This window comes from Bombina bombina, chromosome 1, assembly GCF_027579735.1.
Source record: "Bombina bombina isolate aBomBom1 chromosome 1, aBomBom1.pri, whole genome shotgun sequence".
Lineage (NCBI taxonomy): Eukaryota > Metazoa > Chordata > Amphibia > Anura > Bombinatoridae > Bombina > Bombina bombina.
The window spans coordinates 131,181,207-131,207,738 of record NC_069499.1 but is presented as its reverse complement, the minus strand read 5'-3'; the positions used below and the strand labels follow the sequence as shown (position 1 = coordinate 131,207,738).

The following is a 26,532-nucleotide window of genomic DNA, read 5'->3' as shown; positions in this document are numbered from 1 at the left end:
TGTCTCCTACATGTTCGTTCCCACCCATGCCTCCCTCTCCTCCCATGCCTCCTGGTCCAGAGTCACCAGGTACTGCTGAGCCGATGCAGTTGGGATTCACGCGTCTCTCCACGGCGGAGAGGGCCTTTAGGAGGAGGGAGGGGCTCTGCCTCTATTGAGGGTTACAGGGCCACCTTTTGAAGTCTTGTCCTACACGGCCGGGAAACGCTCACACCTAAGGTCCTGTCGGGGGCAGACCTTGGGTGGTTTATCCTCGTCCACGGAACCGCTAAAGGAGAAACCTTTGGTCACGGTTGTCCTTTCCTGGGTGGACTCCTCCATAGTCACCCAGGCTCTTGTTGACTCCGGTGCTGCGGGCTATTTCATTGACAGTGCTTTTTGTATCAAAGCACTCCATTCCTGTTTTGCCTCGGTCCGTTCCACTTGCTATTGAGGCCATTGATGGCAGGCCCCTTCAGCACGCACTCGTTTCTCACGAAACTGCTCCGTTATCCATGGCTGTTGGGGTTCTCCATTTTGAAACCCTCCAGTTCCAGGTGATAAACTCTCCGCATTTTCTGGTTATTTTGGGTTATCCCTGGCTCCAAAAACACAATCCCAGTCTCGACTGGCGCAGGTCCGAAATTTTGTTGTGGTCTCCGCAATGTATTTCCACTTGTCTTTGGAAACCAGTTAAAGTCTTGTGCACTTCTTCGGTATCTCAATTGCCAGAGGAGTACCAAGAGTTCCTAGACGTTTTTGACAAGGTGCGTGCTGGTACGTTGCCTCCTCACCGGTCTTACGATTGTGCCATAGACCTGCAACCCAGAGCCATTCCTCCTCAGGGCCGGGTTTACCCTCTGTCTGTTGCGGAGAATTGTGCTATGGAGGAGTATGTTGCCTATGCTCGCAGGGGATCATCTGCAAATCTTGCTCTCCTGCAGGGGCTGGCTTCTTCTTTGTGAAGAAAAAGGGTGGCGAGTTAAGACCCTGCATCGATTATAGGGGTCTTAATCGTCTTATACTTACTCTATTCCGCTCATTACGGAACTCTTTGACCGCCTCAAGGGAGCTACGGTCTTTACTAAACTTGATTTGAGAGGAGCGTACAATCTCGTTAGGATCAAGGAGGGCCACGAATGGAAAACAGCATTTAACACCAGGAGCGGGCATTATGAGTATCTTGTAATGCCCTTTGGCCTATGTAATGCTCCCGCTGTTTTCCAGGAATTTATTAATGATGTCCTACGAGATATGTTGCAACAGTGTGTTGTGGTGTACTTAGACGACATCCTCATACACTCACCCACACTTGAGGCTCATCGTTCTGATGTTACACGGGTTCTTCAGAGACTACGTGAGAACGGCCTGTTTTGTAAACTCGAGAAATGTGAGTTCCATCAGACTCAAGTAACCTTCCTAGGTTATGTTATCTCTGTTGCAGGGTTCTTCATGGATCCTGACAAGTTATCTGCAGTTCTGCAGTGGCCTCACCCAGTTGGTCTTCGGTCTATTTAACGTTTTTTGGGGTTCGCCAATTACTACAGAATGTTTATTAAAAACTTTTCTTCCTTGGTCAAACCTATCACAGACATGACCCGTAAAGAGAATGATCCACTCCATTGGTCACCTACTGCCATTAAGGCCTTTGATAGTCTTAAGACTGCCTTTGCTGCCGCTCCAGTTCTGGCTGGTCCTAACCCTGTCCTGCCTTTCGTTCTTGAGGTCGATGCAACTGAGACTGGAGTAGGTGCCCTCTTGTCTCAACATCCTACGCCTTATGGTTCCTTGCATCCGTGTGGTTTCTTTTCTAAGAAATTGTCTCCAGCGGAGTGCAATTATGAAATTGGCGACAGGAAATTACTGGCCATAATTTTGGCACTCAAGGAATGGAGGCATCTTCTCAAGGGTAGTAGTGTGCCAGTGCTCATTCTTACTGACCACAAGAATTTAACTTATCTATCTGAAGCAAAACGTTTGTCGCCCTGACAGGCCAGATGGGCGCTATTTTTGTCTCAGTTTAATTATGTGGTCTCCTACCTGCCTGGTAGTAAGAATGTTAGGGCTGATGCCCTCTCTCGACAATTTTCGTCTCTGTCCAAGGAGGAGTCTGTACCTACTCCAGTTATACCTCCTGACCATATTTTGGCTACCATAGGTACTAATTTGACTTCTCCCTTGGGGGAGGAGATCCTGGCTGCACAAACCAATGTACCTCCTGAGAAACCTAGTGGTAAGTGTTTTGTTCCTGAGAATCTTTGAACTAAACTTTTGCACACTTACCACTATCCTAAAGCCGCAGGTCACCCAGGCAAGAACCAAATGATTTGGTCTGTCACTCGACAATTCTGGTGGCCAGCTCTTCGTTCTGATGTTACTGCGTATGTTGCCTCCTGCTCAGTGTGTGCACAGAATAAGACTCCTCTACGTCTTCCTGTGGGTCTTCTTCAACCTATTGCTAATGGTGAGCGTCCTTGGACACATCTTTCCATGGACTTCATTGTCGAGCTCCCTGTTTTCAATGGCAATACTGTTATCCTTATGGTAGTTGACCGTTTTTCTAAAATGTCACATTGCATTCCCTTGAAGAAGTTGCCTACCGCTCAGGAGCTTGCTTCAATTTTTGCCCGGGAGGTCTTCCGTTTACATGGGTTACCCAAGGAGATAGTGTCGGACCGGGGTAGCCAGTTTGTCTCCAGATTTTATCATTCCTTTTGTGCTCAAATAGGGATCCAGCTTTCCTTCTCCTCGGCATATCACCCTCAATCCAATGGGGCTTGATCAAGCTCTGGAACAGTGTTTTACATATAGCAGACTTTTCCACGCATCTTAGTAATATGTCTGCTATATGTAAAACACTGTATTCTGATGTTTATACATTCACATCTTAAGGTTAGGTTAGATTTTTAGATCCATTATGGAACGTCAATAAGATCTTATTCATATCAGCATTCCAGCTTTGTAGTTATTTGTAACCACTTTTAATCTTTTTTACCGATGATAGGATGTTTTTTAGAAACTCATATACTCTCCAGGATCACAACGTTAATTATCTGTATGGGAGTAAGATATATTATCCTATCAGTACATTGTCTTATCTGGTGTCTGTATAGTGAAGAAGTTAGACCGCAAGAAATGATTGAGATATGAGATGACATGTTAGATTGTAAGGGATTTATCACTTTGCGACAGCGCTATTATCCAGTAGTGACTCAGACATGATGATCAATAATAATTCAGTCGAGATGAAACATGTAAATAAATAAATCTCACAAATTGGTAACAAATACAAACGAATTTTGAGGTGTAGCCTTGATCAGCCCTTGCATTGGTTGAATTAAGAACCTATTTCTCATTTTTACATTTTATGAATGAATTCTATGACGTATTGACACACCCCTTGCTTATCTAATCGTGAGATGGATATTGGCGCAGACGCAGTGTGAATCCTAAGACGCTGAACAAGCGTATTTATTCTGTGGTTTTTAAACATTGTAATACACTTGAAAAAACGGTTTGATACCGTGAATCGTCGTGATTGCTTTTAATAAAGTCTTTTATATTTTCATTAAGACTTGCCACGGACTTTTAACTTCATATAATTATATACCGCTCATGTGTCTGTCAGATATCCTGTACTGACTTACAGAGGAGTTTGCGGTTTTAACTTTTTACACTATACACCGCATATGTGTTTGTCAGATTTCCCACACTGACTTACAGAGGATTTTGCGGTTTCTTTAGTTTTACGGTCCTACATACTGGTCGTCAGAGAAAAGAGCTGACCCAGAGGAGCTGTGCTGATATACTTGGAGCAGTTTGCTGGGCGACTGTGAGAGCCCAGAAGGTGTTTGTAGCACTACTCTAGTGCTTTGATTCCTGTAAGTACGGGCATTTGGAGTGGGTTTACCACTGTATTGCCTGTATCTTTGTTGACAACCATGAGGAGTATGAGGTCAGCAGCATTATTGACTCTCGTATGTCTAGGGGCCGCGTACAGTATTTGGTTCACTGGAGGGGCTACGGTATGGAGGAGCGTTCATGGGTTCCCTCCTCTGATGTTCATGCTCCCGCCCTTCTCCGTGCCTTCCATGCCCGTTTCCCCAATAAGCCTTTTGCCCTCCCGCGTGGGAGGGGTCGTTGAGGGGAGGGTACTGTCAGGGTTTTTTCCCTACTGTGTTTACCATGTGCTGCTGGCAGCCATTTTACTCACCTCTCTTGCTGACTCTGGTGCATACTGTGTGATGCTGCACTTCCTTTTATGGCCAGACTGGTGTACATCATTCGTGTGAGACAGGATGCAGTCTTAGAATTGTGATGTCATCACTTATTATTTAAAGGGCCTCTGTTCAGTATGCTTTGCCCTTGCGTTGTCTCAGACCTGTTTGTAAGTGCTTCTGTGTATTTCCTGGCTGTCTGACGTCCCTCCTGGTTCCTGATTCCTGGCTTGTTCCTGACTCTGCTGTTCTCCTTGTTCCTGATTCCGGCTCGTCTGACTATTCACTTTGGTTCCTGACTCGGCTCGTCTGACTACCAGCTCTGGTTTTGATTCCTGGCTTGTTATTTGACTTGTGGACTTTTTATTATTTTTTGCCATTAATAAAGGTGTGATTATTTTTGCACTTCTCATCTCAGTCTGATTCCTGGTACCCTGACACCTAGGCTATAAGAAGATTGCCAAAAACCCTGAATCTGAGCTGCAACACGGTGGGCAAGACCATACAGTGGTTTCACAGGACAGGTTCCACTCAGAACAGGCCTCGCCATGGTCGACCAAAGAAGTTGAGTGCATGTGCTCAGCGTCATATCCAGAGATTGTCTTTGGGAAATAGACGTATGAGTGCTGCCAGCATTGTTGCAGAGGTTGAAGGGGTGTGGGGGGGTCATCCTGTCAGTGCTCAGACCATACGCCGCACACTGCATCAAATTGGTCTGCATTGCTGTTGTCCCAGAAGAAAGCCTCTTCTAAAGATGATGCACAAGAAAGCCTGCAAACAGTTTGCTGAAGACAAGCAGACTAAGGACATGGATTACTGGAACCATGTCCTGTGGTCCGATGAGACCAAGATAAACTTATTTACTTCAGATGGTGTCAAGCGTGTGTGGCGGCAACCAGGTGAGGAGTACAAAGAAAGTATGTCTTGCCTACAGTCAAGCATGGTCGTGGGAGTGTCATGGTCTGGGCCTGCATGAGTGCTGCCGGCACTGGGGAGCTACAGTTCATTGAGGGAACCATGAATGCCAACATAAACTGTGACATACTGAAGCAGAGCATGATCCCCTCCCATCGGAGACTGGCCCGCAGGGCAGTATTTCATCATAACGACCCCAAACACACCTCCAAGACGACCACTGCCTTGCTAAAGAAGCTGAGGGTAAAGGTAATGGACTGGCCAAGCATGTCTTCAGACCTAAACCCTATTGAGCAACTGTGGGGCAGCTTTAAACGGAAATTGGGGGAGTGCAAGGTCGCTAACATCCACCAGCTCCGTGATGTCATCATGGAGGAGTGGAAGACAACTCCAGTGGCAACCTGTGAACCTGTGGCAGCCTGTGAAGCTCTGGTGAACACTCTGGCCATAGAGTTAAGGCAGTGCTGTAAAATAATGGTGGCCACACAAAATATTGACACTTTGGGCCCAATTTGGACATTTCCACTTTGAGGTGTACTCACTTTTGTTGCCAACGGTTTAGACATTAATGGCTGTATGTTGAGTTATTTTGAGGGGACAGCAAATTTACACTGTTACACAGGCTGTACACTCACTACTTTAAATTGTAGCAAAGTGTAATTTCTTCAGTGTTGTCACAAAATTTCCACAAATTTAAATTTTTTATATATATTTTTTAATAAAATATTGAATTTAATTTTTTATTTTTTTTATGAATTTTTAATAGTTTGATTTACCCACAATGAATTGTACTAAGGTGTATTTTTTAATTTGTACAAAGGGACATTTATCCTAACCATCAGTCTATAAATTAACGTTGAGAAATTATAATATATTATTTTGAAAAGTTTATAATTCTATATACAATTTCTGATATCTAAAATTTATTATTTTAAAAATGGTTTAAAGAATTAAAGTAAAGATAATCCTTATGAAATAATTCACTATCGGCTAGATTACGAGTTTTTGTCGGTAAGGCTGTGCGGTGCTAACGCTCCTTTTTTCTTACCGCTCACTTAAGAGCTCACTTAAGCCTCAGAAAAGTGAGCGTTGAGCAAAATTTAGCTCCACATCTCACCTTACGGTAGCAGTAAGCAGGTAAAACGTGCTCGTGCACGATTTCCCCATAGAAAACAATTGGGCTGAGCTGGCTGAAAAAAAACACCTGCAAAAAAGCAGCGTTCAGCTCTTAACGCAGCCCCATTAATTCCTATGGGGAAAGAAAATTTACGTTTACACCTAACACCCTAACATGAACCCCGAGTCTAAACACCCCTAATCTTACACTTATTAACCCCTAATCTGCCGGCCACCTACATTATATTATTAACCCTTAATCTGCCACTCCGTACACCGCCGCCACCTACATTATACTTATGAAACTCTAATCTGATGCCCCCAACATCGCCGAACCCTACATTTTATTTATTAACCCCTAATCTGCCCCCCAACGTCGTCGCAACTATATTACATTTATTAACCCCTAATCTGCCGCAGCCAAAACGAAATACTTACCTATAAAATAAACCCTAAGCTAGCTACAATATAACTAATAGTTACATTGTAGCCATCTTAGGGTTTATTTTTATTTTACAGGCAACAGTAAAATAAAAATTAATTGTAATTAATTGTAGTTAGTTTAGGGAATTAATTTAATGATAGTGTAGTGTTAGGTGTAATTGTAACTTAGGTTAGGGTTTATTTTACAGGTAAATTTGTACTTATTTTAGCTAGGTAGTTATTAAATAGTTAATAACTATTTAATAACTATTGTACCTAGTTAAAATAAATACAAAGTTGCCTGTAAAATAAAAATAAACCCTAAGCTAGCGACAATGTAACTATTAGTTATATTGTAGCTAGCTTAGGGTTTATTTTACAGGTATTTAGTTTTAAATAGGAATAATTTAATTAATTGTAGTAATTTTATTTATATGTTTTAAAATTATATTTAAGTTAGGGGGGTGTTATGGTTAGATTTCGATTTAGGGGTTAATACATTTAATATAGTAGCAACGACGTTGGGGGCGGCAGATTAGGGGTTAATAAATGTAGGTAGGTGTCGGTGATGTTAGGGACAGCAGATTAGGGGTTAATAAAATTTAACCAGTGTTTGCGAGGCGGGAGTGCAGCGGTTTAGGGGTTAATATATTTATTAAAGTGGCGGCGATGTCCGGTTGGCAGATTAGGGGTTAAACATTTTAGTTAAGTGTTTGCAATGTGGGGGGGGGGGGGCTCGGTTTAGGGGTTAATAGGTAGTTTGTGGGTGTTAGTGTACTTTTTAGCACTTTAATTAAGAGTTTTATGTTACAGCGTTAGCCCATAAAACTCTTAACTACTGACTTTTAAATGCGGTAGGAGTCTGGACAGGAGAGGGTCTACCGCTCACTTTTTCCAGCAATCGTAATACCGGCGTTAGGCAAATCCCATTAAAAAGATAGGATACGCAATTGACGTAAGGGGATTTTCAGTATGCTAAAATCGCAGAAAAAAAGTGAGCGGTACACCTGTACCTTCCAGACTCGTAAAAACAGCGGGCATTAAAAAGCAGCGTTGGGACCCCTCAGTGCTGCTTTTTAAGGCTAACGCAAGACTTGTAATCTAGGCGTATATGTTTTTAGATTAATAACGTTAAAATGATTAATTTTAAAGACATTGTGTGTTTGGAATTAATGTCCCTTTAACTAGTCTGCACCTTTAAGATGAAGGTATAAAAGGACCAGTAAGTGCCTAGTTCATTAGAGCTTGACAAAGATACATTTGAAACGTGTTGCTCAGTGAACTAACCTATCTATCTATCTATTGGGTTCTTGTAAAGCGCGGCTATTCACCCGTAAGGGTCTCAAGGCGCTGAGGGTTGCAGTTCAGTCGAAGAGCCAGGTCTTGAGGTCCTTTCTGAACTTAGTTAGGGCGGTAGCTTGTCTAAGGTGCAGCGGGAAGGTGTTCCAAGTCTTGGCAGCCAGGTGAGAGAAGGATCTGCCTCCCGCTGTGGTTTTCCTGATGCGGGGGATGACAGCGAGGGCTTGGTCGGCCGATCGAAGTTGTCTGGCAGGGGTGTAGAAGGTAACGCGGTGGTTCAAGTATTCGGGACCGATGTTGTGGAGGGCCTTGAATGCGTGGGTGAGAAGCTTGAAGGTTATTCTTTTGTTGATGGGGAGCCAGTGCAGGTCCTGCAGGTATTTGGTGATGTGGCATTGATGAGGGATGTCAAGGATTAGTCTGGCCGAGGAGTTCTGGATGCGCTGTAGTCTCTTTTGGAGCTTGATGGTGGTGCCGGCGTAGAGTGCGTTACCATAGTCCAGTCGGCTGCTGATGAGGGCGTGAGTGACAGTCTTCCTGGTCTCGGTTGGGATCCATTTGAAGATCTTTCGCAGCAGGTGAAGTGCGTGGAAGCATGCAGAAGAGACAGCGTTGATTTGCCGGTCCATGGAGAGTGATGAGTCCAGGTTGACGCCTAGATTTCGTGCATGGTCGGTGGGGGTTGGAGGGTGTCCGAGGGCTGTGGGCCACCAGGAGTTATTCCAAGCAGATGTGGTGGGACTGAGGAGGAGGACTTCGGTCTTGTCTGCGTTCAGCTTTAGGCAGTTGTAGTTCATCCACGTGGTGACTGCTGTCAGCCCTTCATGGACATTTCTCTTGGCGGTAGTGGGGTCACTGGTGAGTGAGATGATTAGCTGGGTGGCGACGGAGACGATGTTGAGGTTGTGTCGTCGGGCGATGGCGGAGAGAGGGGCCATGTAGATGTTGAATAGGGTGGGGCTCAGAGAAGAGCCTTGGGGTACACCGCAGCTGATTTCTGTGGGCTTGGAGGTGAAGGGTGGGAGTCTAACTTTCTGGGTTCTGCCGGTGAGGAAGGAGGTGATCCATTCCAGGGCTTTGTCGCGTATGCCGGCATCGTGTAGTCCGTTGTGGAGGGTGAGGTGGGAGACAGTGTTGAATGCTGCTGAGAGGTCTAGGAGAATGAGGGCGGCGGTCTCTCCTCGGTCGAGTAGGGCGAGGATGTCATCTGTGGCAGCAAGGAGGGCGGTCTCGGTGCTGTGGTTGCTCCTGAAACCGGATTGGGAGGGGTCCAGGGTGTGGTTGGCTTCGATGTAGTCAACGAGTTGCGCGTTGATGGACTTCTCGATGACTTTGGCCGCAAAGGGGAGCAAAGAGATTGGGCGGTAGTTCTTCGGATCATTGGGGTCAGCCGTGGGTTTTTTCAGTAGGGGTTTTAATTCTGCGTGCTTCCAGTCATCTGGGAAGGTGCCGGTTTCGATGGAGCAGTTGATGGTGCTGCAGAGCTCGGGGGCGATGGTGTCACCCGCTTTGTTGAAAATGTGATGCAGGCATGGGTCCGAGGGTGCTCCGGAGTGGATCCTGATGTGTCCTCTGTGGTGAGGGGGCTCCAGATTGTCAGTGGGGGGTAGGCGGTGGTGTATTTGGGTGAGGTATCGGTGGGCGTTGGTGGGTAGGCGGTGGTGAGTTCTGGGGCGCGAAGCTGTCATAGATGTCGACAATCTTGTGGTGGAAGTACATTGCGAGGTTATCGCAGAGGTCCTGGGAGGGCGGGATGTCGTTGGTGTTGCTGTTGGGATTGGAGAATTCCTTGATGACTGTGAACAGCTCCTTGCTGTTGTGGACGTTGGCATTGATTCTATCTTGGATGGCTGTCTTCTTGGTGGTTTTGATGAGGTGGTGGTGGGTAGTGATAGCTTCTTTGTAGGCTGTTTTATTTGAGGGGGTCTTGCTGGATCTCCAGGCAGTGGCATTTGGAGTCCTGGAGGGCAGGGGTGAACCAACTAGCCTTGTTGGTGAGTTGGCGGTTGGACGGTTTCTTGAGAGAGGCGAGGGTGTTGGCGCAGTCTGTGAGCCAGTGGTGGAGGTTACGGGCGGAGGATTTGGCATCTGTGGAGGTAGCTGGGGGGCAATTGTTCAGGGTGGAGTGCAGTTGGTCTTCGGTGATGTTGTTCCAGTTTCTGCGGGGTGGGTGGTGCTGCCGGAGGTGTGCGGTGGGTTTGTTGAAGGAAAAATGTATGCAATGGTGGTCGGTCCAATGGAGTTCGGTGATGTGGTTGACTGAGATGTGGTTGCCTGCAGAAAAGATAGGGTCGAGTGTGTGTCTGGCTGAGTGGGTTGGGGAGTTGACAAGTTGCTTTAGACCGATGGTTCCAAGGTTTTCAAAGAGGATGGCATTGTTGTGGTCATTGGGGTTGTCTAGGTGAAAGTTGAGGTCACCGAGGAGGATGTAGTCTGTTGAGGGGAGGGCGTGGGGTGCGATGAGGTTGGTGATGGAGTCACAGAAGGCAGGACGAGGTCCGGGAGGTCTGTAGATGAGGGTGCCACGGAGGGTAGTGTTGGAACTGACCTGGATCTTGAAGTGGAGGTGTTCCAAGCCTGGTGAGTGGTAGTCGGAAGCTGGTTGTGACGTGGAGGGAGTGTTTGTGGACGATGGCGATGCCTCCTCCCGGTCGGTTGCTGCGGTCCTTGTGGGAGATCTTGTATCCGTCGGGGATGGCGATGTCCGGCATTGATGTGGGGTTCAGCCAGTTTTCAGTAAGGAAGGCAATGTCTGGGGAAGTGGAGTTGAGCAGGTTCCAGATTTCAACGGCGTGCTTGCGGATGGAGCGGGTGTTGAGGAGGATGCAGTTGAGGTGGTTGCGGTTGTTTTTGGAGGGAGGAGAAGGAGCAGTTGCGGCAGGTGAAGGGTCCTATGGTGTTCGTCGGGGATGCGTGGTGGCAGGCAGATGATCGACCGGTGTTGAGATGGAGGAGGGTGCTAGCGTCGTAGTGGCGGTGGTTGTGGGAGCCAGGGTTAGTGGCGCTGGACTCGGTCCAGGCACGGACGGGCACAGACTGGCTTGCCTTTGGTGCGCCTTTGGCTCGCCAGCGCTGCGCGGTCTCGCAGCAACTTCCATTAAATAGGTACTGGGAGGTGGGAGGGCTGGGAGGCGGGGGGCAGGGCAGTGGCTGTAGGAAGAAAGTTAACAAAGGGAGTAACCTGTTTTGTGCTGGTAGGCTGGGGTAGGGCAGTGGCTGTGGCATGGGAGAGACAAGCATGAAGGAGAGCAGGCTAGAAGAGGCTGCAGTCTCAGAGTAAGGCAGCAGCAACTTCCATTAAATAGGTGCTGGGAGGTGGGAGGGCTGGGAGGCGGGGGGCAGGGCAGTGGCTGTAGAAAGAAAGTTAACAAAGGGAGTTACCTGTGCTGTGTTGCTAGGCGGGTGGAGGGCAGTGGCTGTGGCATGGGAGAGACAAGCATGAAGGAGAGCAGGCTAGAAGGGGCTCCCATACTTAGAGCGCACCTGTCTTTGATTATACAGAATGAGCTATTTGCTCAGGTAACTACTATCAGTGGCTCCTTCACTTGGAGCGCACTTTGTCTTGGAATATACTGAAAGTTCCAGAGAGCTGTATGTTGATAGGTTGTTACCTTTTGGGACATGCTAATTTCTAAGGGACTGCACCGGGTCGCTGGAGCGGCTATCTAGACTGCATGAGAGCGGTGAAGCCCTTGATCCTCCTGCACTGTTTTCCGTGTTCCTATATGTGAGCACGGATATTTATTTTTCCAAATACCTTGACTACATGTAAGGAGATATTTTCTCTCCTCCACAGGTGCACACGTATCTTATTTGGGAACAAGACTGATTTGCCACATTCAGTTTTAATCTTGATCTGGGCTTTTGTTACATACTTTGCTGATATTTTCTGTTATGTCATTTGTAACATCTGTACCGCTATTTTGTGCAGATGAAATTCTAAGTATATTTTAATTGTTGTTAGAATTGTTGTGTATATTGTTTTATTTTTATGTGTGTTTGCAAATACAGTATACATTTTGCAACATACTTGTAGATGCTTTCATCCTATTGGCTGATTTGAATTTGAAGAATCAAATGAGCCAATGCAAGGGTACCCCTATATAAAAGGGGTACCTTCCATTCAATCTTCAGTGTGCGGCTGAAGAGGAGGACCGCTGTCGCTGCCGTCGCCACTGACACTGGGATGAATATAGAAGATCAACCATGGCGGGGATGAAGATGGAAGAAGATGGAGCAGAGATGATGAAGGAGTGTCTTCCATCATCAATCACCAATTTTGGGGTTAGAATTAGTTTTTTTTGGATGTGTTTTTTTTAATTTTATTTGGGCAGAAAAATTGCTGAATGCTGAATTTAAGGGCAATGCCCATCCAAATGCCCTTTTCGGGTCAATGGGTAGTTAAGGTTTTTTTAGTTACATTTTTTTTTATTTTGGGTGGTTTAGAGCAATGTCCTACAAAAGGCCCTTTAGTTTATTTGTAGAATATTTGTTTTCATTTTGGGATGTTTTTTTAGGACTATTAGAATAGGATTTTTTTTTAATTTTTTTTTGGTAATTGGTTTACCAGAGCTCCTAGATCGCGGTATGGATTAAAGCGGAAAAGACTATTGCGCTAGCACAATTGCGATTTCTCCTGACTTGTAGAATTAGCTGGAGGAAATGGACCGTGACCTCGCGATTACGCAAAATCCATTGCGCCTAACTTGTAATATCGCCCTAAATAAGGAATTGTGGATTTTCACCACCTTAGAAAGAAAATTGATTTTCCATCCACGAGTTTGAAAAAAATAAATTGGAGCAATATGCAGTGTGAGACTTCGCAAAATGTAAGGAAGGAGTTTGGACCAAAATGTCTTCCAAGTATGGAGTTACCGAAATTCCCTGAAGTCTTATCACAGAGTTTTCGCTATTTCCCACATTAAAGAAAATAGTGGGTCCTGGCAAAAGTGAAACATTTTCAAACACAAGTAATGTGAGTTTCCTAATGAGCTGCATACCCCATAGTATTGCCCTCTGTCCACCATAAGAGTACTGTCTATAAGAAGACTGTGTGCTGTCACATAATCAGTCCCCTGGCTATGATGTACATCTATATCTACCTACTTATAGCCTGCAGGCTATGTGAGTACAGATGGTACTTACCTGAAAGCACCCAGTCTTTAGTGATTACCCAGCTACAGGAATCCTGCTTTAAGTGGAAGAACCCATCCAGGTTAGACCAAACTAATCCAGGATCTTTGGTAGGATATACCTCAAAGAGACCAACAAGAGGAGGCTGCAGGATCATATCCCAGCAATGCCTTTGGCATGCTAGTGATAAACTCCTGCAGGAGAATTACTCTCACTGCCTATGGTACTCCTCTACACCCCTCTGTCCTATTCCCACTCCAGGGGGGAAAATGGGTATCAAAAGAACCTCTGTCAGCACGGTATATTGAGCTCCTCAAACTTTCACCTCTTCCTGTGGAGGCAAAAATAAGATTGAGACATGCAGGAAAGTGGGAGGGATTAAAAGCTTAGTCCTAGTGGACTGGAGTTTTATCCCACATGTGATGGCTCATTGACTCTCACCACCTTATGAAAGAAATGTGGTCTGATATCAATCTAAGTCACAATTATAGACAAACACAATCAGACTAAACTAATAACACACAGACAATTCTACTTTTCAATTTTTTTATTTTAGACATTGAGCAATCATTCACAGTGCTGGCTTTAAAAGTAATTTGTAGATCCTCCATTGGCAGCAACAACCTCCACCAAATATTTCCTGTAGCTGCTTATAAAACTTGCACATTCTTGAGGATGAATTTTGGACTGTTCCTCCCTACAAGTCTTTTTCAGTCCATCAATATTCTTGAGTTGTATTTATTGCACAGCCTTTTCCAGGTCATTTTACACAATCACAATTTCGTTAAGGTTGGAACTCTGAGACAAATCTTTTTGTTTTTCAGACACTTTTTAGATGATTTACTTGTGTGTTTTGGGTCATTGTCTTGTTGCATCACCCAACCTTTAAGCTTGAGGTCATGGACTGTTCCTTCATGGTATCATTCCATGAACACCGTTTTTGTTCAGTGTTTTTCTGATAGTTTACACATAAACAACGGTTTTCCTAGTTTGTAGAATTTTCTGGAGATCTTTTGCTGTTACCTTTGGGTTCTTTTTCACCTCTTTCAGGATTGCCCAGTGTGCTTTTGGAGTGATCTTTGCAGGACACCCACTCCTAGAGAGAGTAACAACAATCCTGAATTTCAAGTCTTGTGAAAGTTGTTAGGATAGAGGCATGTTCACACTAACCATTCTATCTTGACAAGACCAGAGTTGTAAGTAACCAGGCTTTGTCTGTCTTTATTTAGTTGGCAGGATACCTGTGCAACCCACACTTCCAATCTCATCTCCTAAATTGAAACGCCTGACTTCAAATGACTTTTGGAGAAGTCCTTAACACAGAGGTTCACTTTTTCCAGCCTGCACTGTGAATGATTACTCAATATCTTCAAGAAAAAATTGAAAAGTACAACTGTTTCTGTGTTCATAGTTTAGTCAGATTGTGATTGTCTATAATTTTTACTTAGATGAAGATCAGACCACAATTTATGAGATATCAATGAAATAAATAATAATCAGGTAATTCCAAAGGGTTCACAAACTTCTTCCTTGCAACTGTACTTGGGAGCGTTCCAGACATCATAGCCACACCTCTCTCCTGCACAGCTGTACATAATCATCTTACTGCTATTTCTCTTAATAGGAAGCCAAATGTGCAATGTGTGAGAAATTACATAATGAAAGCCCCAGAGAACAAGGTAGATAAAATAATTATGTACAGAAGTATGTACTTTGACTTCAGAGTACTGGAAGGGAGGGAGCAGGTGACTACTATGTAACTGTTTGTACAGTAGAGCCAACAGAAGATGAGCATGTTGAAATGTGGGGTAAGAGGAGTTGTGTATATTTTATTTATTTATATAAATGTTCTTTAATATAATATCTCTTAATATAGCTACATTAACATGAGTGAGTGACAAACCCACAAGCAAACAGGAACTTGTGCGTATTGGATGGTAATGGTTTGCCATTGCAGTTGTTAAAGGTCTGACTACTTAAAATTTAGCGAACACGCATTATTTGAAATGTATTTAATTTTAAACACTAATTGTGTAAATGTCTAAAAAAAAACAAAAAAACAGCACACATGTTTAAAGTAATTACTTACCAAGACATGAACGTCCCATACCACCATAACAGCTATGAGGAAATGAGGTTATAATATTAACAAGCATATAAAAAAGTTTTTAAAGAACTAAACAAAAACAATTAATTAATACAACATATGAAAGCTTCAATGAATTAGATGACTCATATAGACTAAACCAAGGTTCGCAACCCATTACTGAGCTGCATCACCATGTTTACTGGGTCACGTGTGTTGCATGAGAGAGTGTATGTATGTTGCATGAGTGTGTGTGTCTTGTATAAGAGTGTGTGTGTGGTGTGTTGTATGAGATTATGGTGTGTATGCTATGACCTTGTACAACACTTTAAAATTTGACTGCAATTAGGAATAATGTATGCACACATTTTAGTCAATTTGCCAAAAATTGCAGCTATTTTGTTGTATATTACTTACGAAATTTCCAAGAACAGGGTCATGAAGTTATGTGGTATTGTTGAAGAACCCTGGACTAAGCTATTCAAGCATAAAAGTAGGGATGTACATTCTGCTCCTTCGTGAGGGTTCGAAAATGGAAGAAAGCAGCGGTTCGTGTCCTTCGGATATTTTCGTAGCCGGATTAATTCCTATAAAAGATACCCACACTAAGATCTGTGCAAATCCAGATGTTTTGAGGTGGCATCTTTTACAAGAATAAATCTGGCTACGAAAATATTTGAAGGGCACTAGCCACTGCTTACTTCCGCATTTGGTCCTCACAAAGGATCCAAATGCACATGCATACATACAATTAAGCAGAACTGCAGTAAAACCAGGTTGTCCAAATCACCAACAGTCTGAGAGACTATATATATATAGATATAAATAACTAAAACAATGCATACATACATTACACACACAGTACTCCCTTACCTAGAATGGAGTAGTTAAAGACATATAGTTGTGACTTAAATAATAATTAAACTATATAATTTCTTCTTTAAGAATGCTTTGCTATGTTCAGAACCCAAGTAAAGAAAGGCTAGACGCCCCAGACTGAAAAGACTGCTTAAGAACACCATTATTATCTTGAGGAAGGGTCCATAGCTACTTCAACAGAGCTCATTGCTTCTAAGCTGCATAAGCATACTAATATTACTAAAATTCCAAAAGGCTGCTATGGGGCATGTCATTTCAGTGATTAGAAATAATTTGACACAAAATTAAACTAACTTTAAAAGTATCAGTGTTCAGCTTTGAATAACTGAAATGTTGCTTCCCTAAAGAGATGGATCAGGCTTTATTCAGTATTACATGGACCGTAAACACCTTTATATTTTATATGAAATTTAGTTATGCCTAGTTTGCAATATAATTTTATTATTTATGTTGCTCCCTTTCCATGGTCTGACAATTGTATATTTTCCAATGATTAAAGCACCCTACAGACTTCTCAAGGTGAAACCAGCTACATATATTTTCCTATTTAGCTTCAGCAAAAAAATGCAAAATAATGCACTTTATGCTAACATAATGGATGTGGCTAGCATTGTCAGCTGCAAACACAAGTCTGGATTGACTCCTCCAAATAAGGCAAGTGGTGGATGAAGTTTTGCTATTTAAAAAATAATTAAGAAGTTTTGTTTTTACCCCCTTAACGACATCCAGCGTACCATGTATGTTAGCAAACAGCAGCAAGATATGTAGCAATAGTGAGTCTCACTGCTTTGGAAAAAGACCGCTCTATAATAGGGTGCACGTCCGTTTCATTAGGGGGTTAAAATGTATAGACCTGGTTGATATGTTATTCTATAGCAACACAACAGAAATGTTGTGTAATTACAAGGGCCTAGATTTAGAGTTTGGCATTAGCCGTCAAAAGCAGCGTTAAGGGGTCCTAACGCTGCTTTTTAACGCCCGCTGATATTTAGAGTCAGGCAGGAAAGGGTCTACCGCTCACTTTCTTTCCGCGACTCCAGGCTACCGCAGATCCCCTTACATCAATTGCGTATCCTATCTTTTCTATGGGATTTGCCTAACGCTGGTATTTGGAGTCTTGGAAGAAGTGAGTGGTAGAGCCTCTACCGACAAGACTCCTACCGCCAAAAAAAGTCAGTAGTTTAGAGCTTTATGGGCTAACGCCGGAACATAAGGCTCTTAACTACAGTGCTACAAAGTACACTAACACCCATAAACTTCCTATGTACCCCTAAACCGAGGCCCCCCCCACATCGCAAACCCTCTAATAAATTTTTTTAACCCCTAATCTGCCGACCGGACACCGCCGCCACCTACATTATAGCTATGAACCCCTGATCTGCTGCCCCTAACATCGCCGACACCTACTTTATATTTATCAACCCCTAATCTGCCCCCTCGCAACGTCGCTGCCACCTACCTACACTTATTAACCCCTAATCTGCCGATCGGACCTCGCCGCCACTATAATAAATGTATTAACCCCTAAACCGCCGCACTCCCGCCTCGCAAACACTATAATAAATTGTATTAACCCCTAATTTGCCCTCCCTTACATCGCCGCCACCTACCTACAATTATTAACCCCTAATCTCCTGCCCACAACGTCGCCGCTACTATAATAAAGTTACTAACCCTTAAACCTAAGTCTAACCCTAACCATAACACCCCCCTAAGTTAAATATAATTTTAATTAAACAAAATAAATTTACTATTATTAAATAAATTATTCCTATTTGAAACTAAATACTTACCTAGAAAATAAACCCTAATATAGCTACAATATAACTAATAGTTACATTGTAGCTATTTTAGGATTTATATTTATTTCTCTTGTAAGGTGTATCCAGTCCACAGATTCATCCATTACTTATGGGATATTCTCCTTCCCAACAGGAAGCTGCAAGAGGATCACCCACAGCAGAGCTGTCTATATAGCTCCTCCCCTAACTGCCACCTCCCAGTCATTCTCTTGCAGCTCTCGACAAGGGAAGTAGCTAGAGAGATGTGGTGCATTAATGTAGTTTATCTTCATCTTCCTCTAAGACAAAACAAGAGGGAACTTTTGCCCAGTCTAAGCCGGTCTGGAGACCTAACCAGGCTTGGAACAAGGGGAAACAGGCCAAAAAGCCTGCTGCTGCCTCTAAGACAGCATGAAGGAGCAGCCCCCGATCCGGAAATGGATCTAGTAGGGGGCAGACTCTCTCTCTTCGCCCAGGCTTGGGCAAGAGATGTCCAGGATCCTTGGGCATTGGAAATTGTGTCCAAGGGTTATCTTCTGGAATTCAAAACCTCTCCCCCAAAAGGGAGATTTCATCTATAACTTTTATCTGCAAACCAGATAAAGAGAGAGGCATTCTTACATTGTGTTCAAGACCTCCTAGTTATGGGAGTGATCCACCCAGTTCCGCAGGAGGAACAGGGACAGGGCTTCTATTCAAATCTGTTTGTAGTTCCCAAAAAAGAGGGAACATTCGGACCAATCTTAGATCTCAAGATCTTAAACAAATTTCTCAGAGTCCCATCCTTCAAGATGGAGACTATTCGAACCATCCTTCCTATGATCCAGGAGGGTCAATATATGACTACCGTAGACTTAAAGGATGCTTATCTTCACATCCCGATACACAAAGATCATCATCGTTTTCTCAGGTTTGCCTTTCTAGACAGGCACTACCAGTTTGTGGCTCTTCCCTTCGGGTTGGCCACGGCTCCAAGAATCTTTACAAAGGTTCTATGGTCCCTTCTAGCGGTCCTAAGGCCGTGGGGTATAGCAGTAGCCCCTTACTTAGACGACATTCTGATACAGGCGTCGACTTTTCAAATTGCCAGGTCCCACACGGACATTGTTCTGGCATTTCTGAGGTCCCATGGGTGGAAGGTGAACGAAGGAAAGCGTTCTCTATCACCTCTAACAAAAGTTTCATTCCTAGGGACTCTGATAGATTCGGTAGAAATGAAGATTTACCTAACGAAGGCCAGATTGTCAAAACTTCTAGACTCTTGCCGTGTTCTTTATTCCACTTCTCGTCCTTCAGTGGCTCAGTGTATGGAAGTAATCGGTTTAATGGTAGCGGCAATGGACATAGTACTGTTTGCCCGCCTACATCTCAGACCGCTGCAACTTTGCATGCTCAGTCAGTGGAATGGGGATTACACAGATTTGTCCCCTCTACTAAATCTGGATCAAGAAACCAGGGATTCTCTTCTCTGGTGGCTATCTCGGGTCCATCTGTCCAAGGGGATGAGCTTCCGCAGGCCAGATTGGACTATAGTAACGACAGATGCCAGCCTTCTGGGCTGGGGTGCAGTCTGGAACTCCCTGAAGGCTCAGGGCTCGTGGACTCAGGAGGAGGCACTCCTTCCGATAAACATTCTGGAACTAAGAGCGATATTCAATGCTCTTCAGGCTTGGCCTCAGCTAGCTGCGGTCAGGTTCATCAGATTTCAGTCGGACAACATCACGACTGTAGCCTATATCAACCATCAGGGGGGAACAAGGAGCCCCCTGGCAATGTTGGAGGTTTCAAAGATAATTCTTGCCATCTCTCAGCTATCCATATCCCAGGAGTAGAGAACTGGGAGGCGGATTTTCTAAGTCAGCAGACTTTTCATCCGGGGGAGTGGGAGCTCCATCCGGAGGTATTTGCCCAGCTGATTCAACTATGGGGCAAACCAGAACTGGATCTCATGGCGTCTCGTCAGAACGCCAAACTTCCTTGTTACGGGTCCAGGTCAAGGGATCCCCAGGCAGCGCTGATAGATGCTCTAGCAGCGCCCTGGTCCTTGAGCCTGGCTTATGCGTTTCCACCGTTTCCTCTGCTCCCTCGGCTAATTGCCAAGATCAAGCAGGAGAGAGCTTTGGTGATTTTGATAGCTCCTGCGTGGCCATGCATGTCTTTGTATGCAGATCTGGTGGACATGTCATCCTTTCCACCATGGACTCTGCCGCTGAGGCAGGACCTTCTACTTCAAGGTCCCTTCAAACATCCAAATCTAATTTCTCTGCGTCTGACTGCTTGGAGATTGAACACTTGATTTTATCAAAGCGTGGTTTTTCCGAGTCGGTCATTGATACCTTAATTCAGGCTCGAAAGCCTGTCACCAGGAAAATCTATCATAAGATATGGTGTAAATATCTTCATTGGTGTGAATCCAAGGGTTACTCATGGAGTAAAGTCAGGATTCCCAGGATATTGTCTTTTATCCAAGAAGGATTGGAGAAGGGATTGTCAACTAGTTCCTTAAAGGGTTAGATTTCTGCTCTGTCAATTCTTTTCTGGCGGATGTTCCAGACGTTCAGGCGTTTTGTCAGGCTTTAGTTAGAATCAAGCCTGTGTTTAAACCTGTTGCTCCGCCATGGAGTTTAAATTTAGTTCTTAAAGGGGTTCTGTTTGAACCTCTGCATTCCATAGATATCAAGCTTTTATCTTGGAAAGTTCTGTTTTTGGTAGCTATCTCTTCGGCTCGAAGAGTTTCAGAGTTATCTGCCTTGCAATATGATTCCCCTTATCTGATCTTCCATGCAGTTAAGGTAGTTTTGCGTACCAAACCTGGGTTTCTTCCTAAGGTGGTATCTAATAAGAATATCAATCAGGAGATTGTTGTTCCGTCACTGTGTCCTAATCCTTCTTCAAAGAAGGAACGTCTATTACACAATCTTGACGTGGTTCGTGCTTTAAAGTTTTATTTACAAGCTACTAAAGATTTTCGTCAAACATCTGCATTGTTTGTTATCTACTCTGGACAGAGGAGATGCCAAAAGGCTTCAGCAACATCTCTTTCTTTTTGGTTAAGAAGTATAATCCGCTTAGCTTATGAGACTGCTGGCCAGCAGCCTCCTGAAAGAATTACAGCTCATTCCACTAGAGCGGTGGCTTCCACATGGGCTTTTAAAAATGAGGCTTCTGTGGAACAGATTTGTAAGGCGACGACTTGGTCTTTGCTTCATACTTTTTTTAAATTCTACAAATTTGATACTTTTGCTACTTCGGAGGCTATTTTTGGGAGAAAGGTTTTACAGGCAGTGGTGCCTTCCGTTTAAGCACCTGCCTTGTCCCTCCCTTCATCCGTGTCCTATAGCTTTGGTATTGCTATCCCACAAGTAATGGATGAATCCGTGGACTGGATACACCTTACAAGAGAAAACAAAATTTATGCTTACCTGATAAATTTATTTCTCTTGTGGTGTATCCAGTCCACGGCCCGCCCTGTCATTTTAAGGCAGGTGTTTTTTTATTTTTTAAACTACAGTCACCACTGCACCCTATAGTTTCTCCTTTCTCTTGCTTGTCTTCAGTCGAATGACTGGGAGGTGGCAGTTAGGGGAGGAGCTATATAGACAGCTCTGCTGTGGGTGATCCTCTTGCAGCTTCCTGTTGGGAAGGAGAATATCCCACAAGTAATGGATGAATCCGTGGACTGGATACACCACTAGAGAAATAAATTTATCAGGTAAGCATAAATTTTGTTTTTACAGGCAACTTTGTATTTATTTTAACTAGGTATAATAGCTATTAAATAGTTAATAACTATTTAATAGCTACCTAGTTAAAATAAGTACAAAATTACCTGTAAAAACATAATTTATGCTTACCTGATAAATTTATTTCTCTTGTAGTGTATCCAGTCCACGGATCATCCATTACTTATGGGATATTCTCCTTCCCAACAGGAAGTTGCAAGAGGATCACCCACAGCAGAGCTGCTATATAGCTCCTCCCCTAACTGCCATATCCAGTCATTCGACCGAAACAAATAGAGAAAGGAGAAACCATAGGGTGCAGTGGTGACTGTAGTTTAATTAAATTTTAGACCTGCCTTAAAATGACAGGGCGGGCCGTGGACTGGATACACTACAAGAGAAATAAATTTATCAGGTAAGCATAAATTATGTTTTCTCTTGTTAAGTGTATCCAGTCCACGGATCATCCATTACTTATGGGATACCAATACCAAAGCTAAAGTACAAGGATGATGGGAGGGACAAGAAAGGGATTAAGCGGAAGGAACCACTGCCTGAAGAACCTTTCTCCCAAAAACAGCCTCCGAAGAAGCAAAAGTATCAAATTTGTAAAATTTTGAAAAAGTGTGAAGCGAAGACCAAGTCGCGGCCTTGCAAATCTGTTCAACAGAGGCCTCATTTTAAAGGCCCAGGTGGAAGCCACAGCTCTAGTAGAATGAGCTGTAATTCTTTCAGGGGGCTGCTGTCCAGCAGTCTCATAGGCTAGGCGTATAATACTCCGAAGCCAAAAGAAAAGAGAGGTTGCCGAAGCTTTTTGACCTATCCTCTGTCCAGAATAAACGACAAACAGGGAAGATGTTTGACGAAAATCTTTAGTAGCTTGTAAGTAAAACTTCAAGGCACGGACTACGTCCAGATTATGTAAAAGACGTTCCTTCTTTGAAGAAGGATTAGGACACAATGATGGAACAACAATCTCTTGATTGATATTCTTGTTAGAAACCACCTTAGGTAAAAACCCAGGTTTGGTACGCAGAACTACCTTATCTGCATGAAAAATCAGATAAGGAGAATCACATTGTAAGGCAGATAGCTCAGAGACTCTCCGAGCCGAGGAAATAGCAATCAAAAACAGAACTTTCCAAGATAAAAGCTTAATATCAATGGAATGAAGGGGTTCAAATGGAACTCCTTGAAGAACTTTAAGAACCAAGTTTAAGCTCCATGGGGGAGCAACAGGTTTAAACACAGGCTTAATTCTAACCAAAGCCTGACAAAATGCCTGGACGTCTGGAACTTCTGCCAGACACTTGTGCAAATGAATAGACAGAGCAGAAATCTGTCCCTTTAAGGAACTAGCTGATAATCCTTTGTCCAAACCCTCTTGGAGAAAGGACAATATCCTAGGAATCCTAACCTTACTCCATGAGTAATTCTTGGATTCACACCAGTAAAGATATGTACGCCATATCTTGTGATAGATTTTCCTGGTAACAGGCTTTCATGCCTGTATTAAGGTATCAATGACTGACTCTGAGAAGCCACGCTTTGATAGAATAGAGCGTTCAATCTCCATGCAGTCAGTCTCAGAGAAATTAGATTTGGATGATTGAAAGGACCTTGTATTAGAAGGTCCTGTCTTAGAGGCAGAGTCCATGGTGAAAAGGATGACATGTCCACTAGGTCTGCATACCAGGTCCTGCGTGGCCACGCAGGCGCTATTAGAATCACTGATGCTCTCTCCTGTTTGATTTTGGCAATCAGTCGAGGGAGCAGAGGAAACGGTGGAAACACATAAGCCAGGTTGAAGAACCAAGGCGCTGCTAGAGCATCTATCAGCGTCGCTTCTGGGTCCCTGGACCTGGATCCGTAACAAGGAAGCTTGGCGTTCTGGCGAGACGCCATGAGATCCAACTCTGGTTTGCCCCAACGATGAATCAACTGAGCAAACACCTCCGGATGGAGTTCCCACTCCCCCGGGTGAAAAGTCTGACGACTTAGATAATCCGCCTCCCAGTTCTCCAAGCCTGGGATATGGATTGCTGACAGGTGGCAAGAGTGAGTCTCTGCCCAGCGAATTATTTTTGAGACTTCTAACATCGCTAGGGAACTCCTGGTTCCCCCTTGATGGTTGATGTAAGCCACAGTCGTAATATTGTCCGACTGAAATCTGATGAACCTCAGTGTTGCTAACTGAGGCCAAGCCAGAAGAGCATTGAATATTGCTCTTAACTCCAGAATATTTATCGGAAGGAGTTTCTCCTCCTGAGTCCACGATCCCTGTGCCTTCAGGGAGTTCCAGACTGCACCCCAACCTAGAAGGCTGGCATTTGTTGTTACAATTGTCCAATCTGGCCTGCGAAAGGTCATACCCTCGGACAGGTGGACCCGAGACAACCACCAGAGAAGAGAATCTCTGGTCTCTTGATCCAGATTTAGCAGAGGGGACAAATCTGTGTAATCCCCATTCCACTGACTTAGCATGCATAATTGCAGCGGTCTGAGATGTAGGCGCGCAAATGGCACTATGTCCATTGCCGCTACCATTAAGCCGATCACCTCCATACACTGAGCCACCGAAGGGCGCGGAATGGAATGAAGAATACGGCAAGCATTTAGAAGCTTTGATAACCTGGACTCCATCAGGTAAATTTTTATCTCTACAGAATCTATAAGAGTCCCTAAGAAGGAGACTCTTGTGAGTGGGGATAGAGAACTCTTTTCCTCGTTCACTTTCCACCCGTGCGATCTCAGAAATGCCAGAACTATCTCTGTATGAGACTTGGCAACTTGAAAGCTTGACGCCTGTATCAGGATGTCGTCTAGATACGGAGCCACCGCTATGCCTCGCGGTCTTAGAACCGCCAGAAGTGAGCCCAGAACCTTCGTAAAGATTCTCGGGGCTGTAGCCAACCCGAAGGGAAGAGCTACAAATTGGTAATGCCTGTCTAGAAAGGCAAACCTTAGGAACCGATGAGGATCTTTGTGAATCGGTATGTGAAGGTAGGCATCCTTTAAGTCCACTGTGGTCATGTACTGACCCTCTTGGATCATGGGTAGGATGGTCAGAATAGTTTCCATTTTGAATGATGGAACTCTGAGGAATTTGTTTAAGATCTTTAGATCCAACATTGGTCTGAAGGTTCCCTCTTTTTTGGGAACCACAAACAGATTTGAATAAAAACCCTGTCCTTGTTCCGTCTGCGGAACTGGATGGATCACTCCCATTACTAGGAGGTCTTGCACACAGCGTAGGAATGCCTCTTTCTTTATCTGATTTGCAGATAACCTTGAAAGATGAAATCTCCCTTGTGGAGGGGAAGCTTTGAAGTCCAGAAGATATCCCTGAGATATGATCTCCAACGCCCAGGGATCCTGAACATCTCTTGCCCACGCCTGGGCGAAGAGAAAAAGTCTGCCCCCTACTAGATCCGTCGCCGGATAGGGGGCCGTTCCTTCATGCTGTCTTAGAGGCAGCAGCAGGCTTTCTGGCCTACTTGCCTTTGTTCCAGGACTGGTTAGGTTTCCAGGCCTGCTTAGATTGAGCAAAAGTTCCCTCTTGTCTTGAAGCGGAGGAAGTTGATGCTGCACCTGCCTTGGAATTTCGAAAGGCACGAAAATTAGACTGTTTGGCCTTTGATTTGGCCCTGTCCTGAGGAAGGGTATGACCCTTACCTCCAGTAATGTCAGCAATAATTTCTTTCAAACCAGGCCCGAATAAGGTCTGCCCCTTGAAAGGAATGTTGAGTAATTTAGACTTTGAAGTCACATCAGCTGACCAGGATTTGAGCCATAGCGCCCTACGCGCCTGGATGGCGAATTCGGAATTCTTAGCCGTTAGTTTAGTCAAATGAACGATGGCATCAGAAACAAATGAGTTAGCTAGCTTAAGAGTTCTAAGCTTGTCAACAATTTCAGTCAATGGAGCTGTATGGATGGCCTCTTCCAGGGCCTCAAACCAGAATGCCGCCGCAGCAGTGACAGGCGCAATGCATGCAAGGGGCTGTAAAATAAAACCTTGTTGAATAAACATTTTCTTAAGGTAACCCTCTAATTTTTTATCCATTGGATCTGAAAAAGCACAACTGTCCTCAACCGGGATAGTGGTACGCTTTGCTAAAGTAGAAACTGCTCCCTCCACCTTAGGGACAGTCTGCCATAAGTCCCGTGTAGTGGCATCTATTGGAAACATTTTTCTAAATATAGGAGGTGGGGAAAAGGGCACACCGGGCCTATCCCACTCCTTACTAATAATTTCTGTAAGCCTTTTAGGTATTGGAAAAACATCAGTTCTCACCGGCACTGCATAGTATTTATCCAGCCTACACAATTTCTCTGGCACTGCAATTGTGTCACAGTCATTCAGAGCAGCTAATACCTCCCCAAGCAATACACGGAGGTTCTCAAGCTTAAATTTAAAATTAGAAATCTCTGAATCAGGTCTCCCCGAATCAGAGACGTCACCCACAGACTGAAGCTCTCCGTCCTCAGGTTCTGCATATTGTGACGCAGTATCAGACATGGCTCTTACAGCATCTACGCGCTCTGTATCTCATCTAACCCCAGAGCTATCGCGCTTGCCTCTCAATTCAGGCAATCTGGATAATACCTCTGACAGGGTATTATTCATGATTGCAGCCATGTCCTGCAAAGTAATCGCTATGGGCGTCCGTGATGTACTTGGCGCCATATTAGCGTGCGTCCCTTGAGCGGGAGGCAAAGGGTTCGACACGTGGGGAGAGTTAGTTGGCATAACTTCCCCCTCGACAGACCCCTCTGGTGACAATTCTTTTATAGATAAAGACTGATCTTTACTGTTTAAGGTGAAATCAATACATTTAGTACACATTCTCCTATGGGGCTCCACCATGGCTTTTAAACATAATGAACAAGTATCCTCTGTTTCAGACATGTTTGTACAGACTAGCAATGAGACTAGCAAGCTTGGAAAACACTTTAAAGCAAGTTAACAAGCAATATAA

At 44.2% G+C, this 26,532-nt stretch overlaps 1 protein-coding gene across 1 annotated transcript in view; it reads right to left on the bottom strand.

Moving 5' to 3' along the window:
• Window positions 1–26,532, bottom strand: part of CDKN3 (cyclin dependent kinase inhibitor 3) — a 39,888-nt gene that overhangs the window by 10,531 nt on the left and 2,825 nt on the right. Inside the window, exon 2 of the mRNA XM_053711062.1 lies at window positions 15,172–15,203. Within this exon, the coding sequence (XP_053567037.1) occupies window positions 15,172–15,203 (32 nt within the window). The remainder of the gene's footprint in view (window positions 1–15,171; window positions 15,204–26,532) is intronic.